The 10,906-nt window shown below is 37.6% G+C and overlaps 1 protein-coding gene across 1 annotated transcript; it reads left to right on the top strand.

The window, feature by feature from the left end:
- Positions 1-755: 755 nt before the first annotated feature.
- Positions 756-1,679, top strand: LOC124245540 (olfactory receptor 13H1-like). The gene has a single exon (XM_046672913.1). It carries the CDS (start codon positions 756-758, stop codon positions 1,677-1,679), a length of 924 nt encoding a protein of 307 aa, XP_046528869.1.
- Positions 1,680-10,906: the final 9,227 nt, after the last annotated feature.

Below are 10,906 nucleotides of genomic sequence, written 5' to 3'. Positions count from 1 at the left end.
CCACACTTTTAGAAACGTCACATTAGGTTTTTACACTCTTAACTGTGTCTCAACAACCACAGTACAGGAAACACAGAAAGAAGCTGGAAATGTAACTTCAACCAGGGATATTAGCAGAGGATTTTCACAGAACTCAAGGGTTCCATGAAATACTCCATTTACGTCATATCAGTTCAGATCAAAGTAATACTTCGAAGCACTCCATGTCAAGCACTGTGGTAGATACTAGCACAATGGGAAAATGGAGGCATGAACAATCTAGGGGTGACAGACACAAGAACAGGGAATACTTCAGCTAAGACTTTCAGAAGGTACCCCCTTGGTGTGGATTAGTAACTCAAGCTGACTGAGGTTCAACCATCGCTATGAATCAGGTATGTCTTGGAAAATGGAGACCAAGTGAGAGAAACAGGAAGGTGGCCTCCTTTTCTTCTCTTCTTACTTGGAAAAAAATGATACAAGAAGGCATCTGATGGAAGAGGACTGGAGAACTTTTCATATAACCATTTTCAAAAGGATGGGGTAATTTGCTACTTTCCAGGGCAAGGGGGGAGACTTTTAGCTTTGCCTCTGTTCCCATTATAGATATCTCATTTGTATTGCATATCTTTTGAAAAGGATAAAGAGAATGATCCTGTACACCCTAAATATTTCCACCTTTCTCACACTATCCCTCCATCTTTATTTTCATTCTTTCAGGTAAAGTTAGGCAACTGCATTGGCACTCATCCTGTGAATAGTGGCAAGTGGGAAGAATGGCTATGGACAATGTTACAGCAGTGTTTGAGTTTCTCCTTATTGGAATCTCTAACTATCCTGAATGGAGAGTCACATTTTTCACGTTCCTGCTGATAACATACCTCAGCACGTTGCTGGGGAATGGACTTATCATCTTTCTTGTCTACGTTGACCCACACCTCCACACTCCAATGTATTTCTTCCTTAGTAACTTGTCTTTCTTAGACATCTGCTATGGAACAGTCTCCATGCCCCAGGCCTTGGTGCATTGTTTCTCTACCTATCTCTACCTCTCTTACCCAAGATGTTTGACCCAAATGAGTGTCTCCTTGGTCTTGGCCACAGCAGAGTGCCTCCTACTGGCTGTCATGGCCTATGACCGTGTGGTTGCTATTAGCAATCCTCTGCGTTATTCCGTGGTCATGAACAATCCAGTATGTGTCTGGCTGGCTGCTACCTCATGGGGGGCATCACTTGTGGTCACTGCCTTGCTCCTCTTATCCTTGCAGCTTCACTTCTGTGGGGCTGTTGTCAATCATTTTGTCTGTGAGATTCGCTCCCTCCTTAAACTGACCTGTTCTAATACCAGCCTCAATGAGCTTATGATCTTCATCACAGGTATCTTCTCCCTGTTCTTACCCTTTGGGTTTGTTCTCCTCTCCTATGTAAGAATTGCCCCTGCCGTCCTAAGGATTCATTCAGCCCAGGGTAGACTCAAGGCCTTTTCCACCTGTGGTTCTCATTTGACTGTGGTGACAATCTTCTATGGGGCAGCCATCTCCACGTATATGATACCTCAGTCTAAGTTATCCCCTGACCAGGACAAGTTTATCTCACTGTTTTATGGGGCTTTGACACCCGTGCTGAACCCCCTAATATATAGCCTGAGGAACAAGGATGTTAAAAGGGCAATAAGAAAAGTTACGGCAAAAAGGGCATAAGTCTTATTTGCTCCTAAACTTTTAAAATAACACTCAGCTGCATCTTCACTGATGGCAAAAATTGTCTAAAGGGTCTGACTTTACCCTTGGTAGAGTAGGTGAGAAGCTTCAGGAAGTATTCCCATGCCAAAATATTATCCCTACTGAGACATGAATTTTCATTAGAGGCATTATTTTTACTCTTTCTTTACATACAACACATTAGTGGCTATCCATTAAGTTACTCAACCTCGGGGAAATAAGTTTACCAAAATCATTTCTTCACTGACAGAAGAGACCTAAGCAGCAAGAGAATCTCCTATGATTGTTAGAAGGAAGCAAGCCATAACTGAAACTGGAAAATAGAACAAAGAATGGTGTAAAATAGAAGGCCAGAAGACAGATGTCAGAAATTTTACAACTTTACTGAGGGCAAGCCCTGCTGTGAAAGCACAATTTCCTTGTTCCCCTTAACCTCAGAATCACGAGAAAATTGTATTGTAGTCATTTCCTACATTTGTGTGGAGTGTTTTATTTCTTCTTTTTCTTTTTTTTAACTTCTTTCAAATCTATTATTTTCTTTTATATTCCTAATATCTCTGTGAAATTGGTAAGAAAGATATCACAGTTCCCTCCCATGTTAATGATGAGAAAACTGACACCCAGAAAAGGAGTTGAGACTTGTCTAAAGTCACATTTAATTGGTAGTGAAATCAAAATTAGAATTCAGATTACGTATACGACACCTCTGAACTCTTTCAATATTGTCTAGAAAATTATTTGGAATCATAGAATTATAAATTCAGCTAACATTTATTGAGTAATTACTATATTCCAAGCACTGAGCTAAGCTCTCTACATCCATTATTACATTTAACTCTCACAACAATTAAATGAAGTAATGCTATTATCAACCCATATTAGAGATCAGAAAATTGAGACTCCTAGAGGTTAAGTGATTTGCCCATGGCCACAGAGCCAGTAAAGAGCAGAGCCAGTATTTAAATCTAGGTCTGGCTGATTGCAGATCCCATTCACTGCATCCAAACTATAGAGACCTTAGAGATTATTTAATGCGGTGATTTTTAATCTACATTATTGTGGTATAATTTATGTACAATAAACTTTATCTAATTACAGTGTACAATTTTATGAGTTTTGACAGATGCCCACAGAATCACCACCACAATCAAGCTACCTAACAATTCCATCACCTCCAAAAGTTTCCTTGTGCCATTTTGTAGTCCACTCCGCATCCCAGGCAACCACTAATCTGATTTCTTTCACTATGTTAGTTTTGATTTTCTAGAACTGGTTATAAGTGGAATCATATAGTATGTACTCTTTTATGTATGGCTTCTCTTAGTATGCTTTTGAGATCCATCCATGTTGTTGCATATATCAGTAGTTTGTTCCTTTTTATTGCTGAATAATATTCCATTGTACGAATGTACCAAATTTTTAAAAAATCTATTCCTTGCTGATGGACATAATGCAGTGTTTTTTTAAACTTAGTTCACATTGCCATATGGATTCAGTTGTGATGCGTGGAGTTTGTCAATGGAGGTGAAGTTTTCTGCGAACAATTTCATTTGAAAAATGGAGTTCCAAAAATAACAGAAAAGGTTTTGGCAAACATTTTAGATAAGGAATCAGAGGCACAGTGAACAGGGTATAAATTTCCCAGGATCAGGAAATTGTTTGGAAACAGAGCTGGGGCTAAGACCCAGAACATCCTGTCTCCTGGTCTCACTTTACTGTGGATACTTCCACCAAACATGATGAAATTTTCTCTCAAGCAGCCTGATGGGGAACCAGAGACAAATGAGCAGGAAAAACATACAGAACCTAGATGTGAAGCAAGGCATTACTGAGAAAGCAGATATTCAGTGCATTCCTCATACCCTGACTGATGGGAGTTGATGTGATTTTATGTGGTACTGCAAAGAGAGTACCAGACATACAAGGGACCTGTTTCACGTGTTTACTCATAAACTGAAAAAATAATGAGAATGAATAAAGCACTTATCAAAATAGCCTAATTTTCAAATAAATGCAACATTTATTCAAATTCTATCGATTATACATTTTTTTAAGATTTATGGTATTCTCAGCCACTGAAATCAAGTTTTAATATCAAGAAACAAAATAATATTTAGGAGAAAGCCAAGTTATTTCGGTCTTTAATTTATTCATTCAACAAATATTAATTTTCTACTACTTCAGCCAGGCATTATGCTAGGTGCTACGGCAAGTTTCATGCTTTATGCAAAATATTCCTTACTATAAACATTGAAATAAAGATTTCAAATTAACATTGCAAAATAAATTTAAATTGGTGGAATCAATAAAAGTTTAGAGGAGAAAATGATAGAGCCTTCAGGTAGAGAAAAATTCAGAAATTAAGAGGAATGTTAAGAGTATTTATTTTAATGACCCTATCTTTTAGGGGAGAAATATTCCACTCTCTATTACAGGTGGGATTATGGCTTAAAATGAGAATCATATTTTCTCTAATGGTGCCCCTACTGCAAAATGGTAGCCCTGTCTCTAGCTGTTTTGTCTCTGCACTGACTTGGTACAAGCGCAGCCTACAGACAGAGTGACATAGTGGAGTCTGGAGGTGGGAGCTGTGGAACTGATACTGCTACTAACTAGCTGTGTGACTTTAGTTATAGCATTCTCTGGCCCTCACATTTGCTCATCAGTATAATAGGAAGGTTGTGTTTTGTTACCCAAGGCCCTCTCTAGTTCTAACATTTCGCATCTAGGTGTTATTTTATATAGATTTTCTTTTTTTTTCTTTAAAAAGTGGAATCATATAATCAATTTACTCTACATCTTGCTTTTTCCACTTGACAATATATCATGGATATTGCTCCAGATCAATATATAGAGATCTATCTTCCTGACTTTAAATGTTAGCTTTGACTGAAAAAGTAGGCACACATAGCAGCTAGTTAACATAGCTATGGCTCTTCCAGTCCTAACATTCTGTTTCTAGATATCTAACCCCCCAAAACCATCTAATTCAACCTTGATATTAAATTATTTTAAATATAAAAAATGAACTCTGTGAGGGTGTTGTGAAATGAAATCAATTCTAGATTTTTGAAAACTCCTAAGGTTGAATATTGCTTCTCCACTCGATCAATCACAGGCAGGGCGAGAAGCATTCCACTGTGCACCCCAAATCCCAGGCCGCTGGGTAGGGAAGCTTACCTTGCTTCACCTTGTAAAGCAAATAAAGAGTGGTTTTAAAGTAAGAGAATTCTGTCAGAAATTGAGAAGAAAGTTTGCAAACTGAAAAACAGGTTTCAAATGATATTTTCCAGTGGGGATTTAAGAAAAAGACACCATGCCCCATTCATAGAATTTTGGATTTCAGTTGAGGAGAGACCATGGAGTATAACTAGAGCTCAACCCTGGAGCCAAACTTGTTGGATTCAGACCTTCATTCTGCCACTTCTTCATTCGAGTCAGTCTCTGTGCTTTGACCTCTTCACTTAAGCAGTCTAATAATAGAACCTACCTGTAGTGTTCAGAGTTTGACCATGTAGACAGAAACCGCTCTGGTTATTTCAGGCAAAAAAGGATTTAATGAAGAGAATTAGAGGCCTACAAAGCCTTTGGAAGGGCTGTGAGAGGGAAGGTAAAGGAATGTTGCCAACAACCACGGACAGTTGTGGGAATCTTGGGAAGTTTGAAGGATATTAGGAAACTGCTACCAATGACATCACCAAAGCAGATCTTTCACAGAAGAATGATCAGAAGTCACCTAAGTCTCTGTTTGACAAAGTCTACATGCATAAACAGGATGTCAGGAGGAGCAATGGTATCTACTTCCCTTATGCTTGCCAAGTTTCCTATGAGTATCTCTTATGGATGAAATTCAAAACTGAACTTTACTGGCAAGGGAGTGTGAGAAATGTAATTTCTAAGTTTTACAATACAGGTGAGAGCTGAAAAGGACAGGGATGGTGTTGAATATGACATCGCAGCTTGGTTATGAGAATTGTATGACTCAATTCATGTAAAGCTCTTAGAAAAGTGCCTGGCCTGTAGTTAGAGAACAATAAACCCTAGCTGTCATGATGTCTGGAGCACATAAGCCTTAGGTTCTAGGAGTTTAAATGCCTACTTGCTTCTTAAATAGTGGGTCCCAAGGGTGCTCCTTCACCCATGCATTCGAGTATCTGTGCATATATCACTCATTCAATACATATTTATTAATCATCTACTATACAGCAGGTACTGTGCTATTGCCAAGAATGCACTGGCAAAGAAAGTATATTTGTTCCCTTCCCTCAAAGAATTCACTATCTATGTGGGGAGAAAGACATGTACACAGGCAACATTACTGTTTATATTTTTTATTTATAAAAAATTTATAGTTCTTAAGTTTATAAACACTTTATACACTTTAAAGTTTATCTTATTCTTGAACACATATTACCTTATATCATCTTCTAAATAATGTAATGAGATAAGCAAACAGGTATTATTATTAATATTATGCAACCAACATTTACAAATGATAAGATCTGGAGGCTATGATATTAAGGTCAACAGTTAGTGATGGGACTTGGATTAGAGCACAATTCTCCTATTGTACTGATCATTTCACAGTCTATACAAATATTGAATCATTATGTTGTACACCTGAAACTAATATAATGTTATATGTCAATTATACAACAATTAAAAGTTAAATTAAACTTTAACAAAAAGAATACAATTCTCCTGATGCCTAGATTCTCTTTCTGATGGGAGCCTGATGGGTTCAGGGAGTCTTTGGAAAAGAGGACTAAGAAGAGGGCAAGAATGTTGGTGAACAGAGAAAGGAAAAAACACTGTTTTCAGACAGTCCTGGTTAGAAATCTGACCCTGACACTTCCTAGTTATACGAACTTGGTCAACTTCCTGCCACAATTTCCTCATCTATAACAGGAAGGCAATAATAGGACTGACCTCATAGGGTCACTAAGAGGGTTACATTAGTTGATTTATATAAAATGCTAAGAACAATGGCTGGGACACAGTGAATCCTCAATAAAAGTTGTCTATTTTTATTATTGCTATTATAGAATTATTATTATTAATGATTTCTCAATTGACTCAGCAGTAGCTGGTGCTCATCTCACTAGGTTCCTTCTCTCTCTCCTCTTTTTTCCCCACTAGTAATATGCATAGTAACGGTTTCTCGTTAGGTGTGAGCAGCAGGTCAAGCACTTTTTCAGTACAACGTCATGATGGAGTAGGAAAAGCACATGATTAGGCGTCAGGAAGTCTGGATACTAGTCTGGGTTCTGCCATTAAGGAGCTATGAAACTCTGGGCGAATCACTTAACCTCTCTGGACTGCATCTGTCAAACAGGGGAAAATATATTCCTTAACCTACCTCAGAATGGTTGGAGGATCAAATGAGATCATAGATGTTAAATGTTAAAAAGTTAAAAGCACATTACAAATACTATGTGATGGTGTTTTCATTATCTTCAGCGTTAGCCTCTATATCTTCTTCTCACTTACCCTTAACAACCACTCACTCACTGAATCTTATTGATTCTTGCTCTGAAATGTCTTCCAAATCCATACCCTCTTCTTGCTCCTCAATGCATCAGTCCTAGTTCACAGCCTCATCAACCTTTACAAAGATGACGGCAACAAGCTTCTATTTTTCTCTAGTTTAGTCTCTCTCTCTCTAAACTAGCCATCCAATCAATGTCTCCAGAGTAATTTTTCTAAAGAGAAAATCTCATCATGTTAATCTCCTGTCTACAACTCTATTCCAAGATTAGAAACTTCCAGTGGCTCCCTTGCCTATTGCAACATTAATTGAGGCTCCTGCTAACCTGTATACCTTCATTGTCGACCCCATCTCCATAGACCCCATGCTCTAGAACAACAATACTTTCTTTCTTTGAGCCTTTTATGCATTTATGCCACTCTATACACTGTTCTCTCGGCCTGCAGTGCCCTTTTACACCTTCTATGCCTGGCAAAATCTCAGCCATCCTTCAAGGGCCAGATCTAACATCATTCCTTCAGTGAAGTCCTCCCCAGAGCTCATCCTATTCTGCTTAACCCTGGATGGGTGACTTAATTCCATTTCTTTTGCTTAATAGCCTTTTGTTCAACCATAAATTTAATATCTTTCCTGTTATTTTATAATTAGTTGTTTTGGAGTGTTTATCCCCAATTAGATCATAAGCTTATTGAGAGCAGGAAGTTTGTTTTATTCACCTCTGTCTCCCTAGCATAGTTCCTGGCACAGAGCACAAGCACAATAATAATTGGTTATACGAATTAGGGCAAACCCAATACTTCTCAGACTATCTGTGGTAAAGAACAGCTGTTTTTTAAATTTCCAAGCTGTTACAGACTGATATTTTATAAAATACAATAAAAATGTCATGGCAATGTCAAATCACTTTAAAAGTTACTAAATGTTTACTCTCAATTCTGTCCTTATCTCATTGCAAACATTTTGCATAGTACGTGGCTAGACTATTCAAAGATGCCTCTTTCCTAGCCCCTAAAATGTTGATATCTAAGTTGAAAATTTCAACAAGGATACATATAAAAATAATAAACAAGTACATCGTATTTTCAGAGCAAAATTGGGCAAAAAATCAATTAAAAACTATTGTAATTAAGTGCATGCACAGATGAAGTAAATCAATGGGGCAGTGAATGGGCAGACGCAGGATTATATTTAGACAGCAAGAGCTTGTATGGTACTTCAAAATTAATCAAGGAAAGTTTTAGGAAAATGTGGGTTTTCCAGTAACTATTCAAATTAAAGATGGCTGGGATGGTTTTAGGGAAGTCCAGGAAACATAAAGAGGGAAAAGAGACCTCTAGTAAACACTGTTTACAGAATTTCATTTACCTGAATGCTTAATTAAAAGCTTTCATAGAGTCCCAATAGATTGCGGCCACTCCTCCTTCCCCATTCATTCATTATCTCTTTCTGTCAGTGTATTGAGAACATTCCCCCAAAACGCAGGACTCTGAGTAATCACTCTAGAGATGGCTATACTCCCTGATAACTTAAGTGCAGACATGGAATTCACAGTGCTAGTCAATAGTTTTCTCATATTGTCACTAATGAAGTATTGGAATTAATGGACAAAAGCTACTTGTATTTTAATGGCTTAGAAATAACACTCCCAAATGATTATACAGCTTCAACTCAGTAGTAGGATTTAATTACCTTTTAGGGCCCTGGGCCCTGAAGTCTCTTCAGTGAAATCACTTCTTTGGAACCAGAATGAACAAACTCAGAAAGCAGCAGCAGAGAATATTTAAGATTCTTCTCTTTTTCTTCTCTTGTTCATATTTTGCACAATTTGGAGTCCTAGTTTCTAAAATGCTGAGCAGAATCAAAACACAACCCATTGTAAGAGTAAGTGGAGAACTTATATCCTGACAAGAAGGAAATAAGTCATATTTGACTCTTGAAAAAGATCAACATATACATGTGGAATGGTCAGTCTTGACAAGGATCTCCCAGGATGCATCTGTAACTCACTCCCCTTGAAAGACTCCAACACTTCAGTGAGCTCATGATCCTGCAACACATAAGGGGCTATATCAACACAACTCTTAGAGACCTTAGCATTTTTGCTTTTTGGTTTTTTTTTTTTTTTTGCTATCAGGTGAGTAACATCAATTTGATTCCCAAAATATTAATTGAGTCCCTGCCATGAGTCAGGAACTGAGCCAAGTACTAGAGTTATAGAAATAGATAAAATGCAAATCCTGCTTTCAGAGGGCTCACGGCATAATCTGACCATATTGCCTTAATTCTTTCATCATTTATTGAATTCTTTTGTACCCTCCAGGAAAGAAAGACAACAAATGTGGATATATTGTCATGGGTGCTACTTCCCAAGTGAGGCCTTGTTTAAAAATGATAATAGCTAATATGTATATAGCACAGAAACCCTATGAGATAGATACTATAATTATCCCAATTTTACAATTGAGGAAACAAAGGTATAAACAAGTTAAACATATTACCAATGTCACACAGTAAATCAGTGAGGGATCCAGGATTAAAACTTTTTATCCAGAATCCACGCTCTTAACCTCCACTCTACACTGCCTGGTATGGGTAAGAGAAATTTCTGTCTATAAGCACTACCCATTCTGTTAAGTATATTTTGGGCCCCTGGGAGCTTTCTGAAGAGCTCAGAGAACAGGGAAGATACTCCAAGTGTCCCTTGATTTTAGCATTAAAAATGAAATGAGTGCTCCTGGGAAGCACGCTCTTGCATGCTAAATGGAAACAGGAAGGCCCTCTTTGGGAAACCTGTATGAAGAAAAGCCTTGAAGTGCACCCAAAATATTTCTGAAAGATGAAAAAGCCTGTGAATATATATGTGAGTATCCCCACATGTCTAATTAATTTAGGAAGATTCTGGCCTGTACAGTGCTAAAACATTGAATTATTCAAGAAACATATATATATATATATATATATATATATATATATATATATATATATATGGTTAGTCTGATGAGATTCACTCATATCATATAAACACAAAAATGTGTTGTTTTCCAGCTATTTATACCGTCATTTGTTTGAGATCTTTAGGACTATAAGATGGTGAGGGTTGTAAGTCAAAACAAGCCCTTATGATTAAAAATGTTGCCATTCTAGTGTGAAACTTTAGTACCCCCTGAAAATTCCATTCTTGTAATGCTATTAGGAAACTATGGTTATGTTGTCACCATTGCATAAAGACAAGATCACCTGATTTCTGCCTCAGTCTCAGTCTCGTAACTCCACTCCAAAAAGACTTTTTCCTTTCAGATTGATTCTGTTTTCTGATTCCAATTCTGAGAGCATACAGAACAAAATGAAGCTTTCTAGGGGCTACTCCGTGGTTTAGTGATTAAGTTCAGCATATTCTGCTTTGGTGGCCTGGGTTCGTGGGTTTGGATCCTGGGTGCAGACTTACACCACTGGTCAGCCATGCTGTGGTGGCAACCCACATATAAAGTGGAGGAAGATTGGCACAGAGGTTAGCTCAGGGCTACTATTCTTCAAGCAAAAACAAATAGGAAGATTGGCAACAGATATCAGCTCAGGGCTAATATTCCTCATGAAAATGAAATTAAGCTTTCTAATTCTCATCAGAGGTAGTCAAGGGCCTCCTTGCAGGAGTGCCATCTGTAATAAGTATAAACAACTGTAGCTAGAAGCTTAGCAGAAGTTAAGTATTTTTGCAGTT

The sequence above is a fragment of the Equus quagga genome, chromosome 10 (assembly GCF_021613505.1).
Source record: "Equus quagga isolate Etosha38 chromosome 10, UCLA_HA_Equagga_1.0, whole genome shotgun sequence".
In the NCBI taxonomy this organism is placed as follows: Eukaryota; Metazoa; Chordata; class Mammalia; order Perissodactyla; family Equidae; genus Equus; species Equus quagga.
The sequence above is the reverse complement of the archived record's forward strand: the minus strand, read 5'-3'. Positions and strand labels throughout refer to the sequence as shown.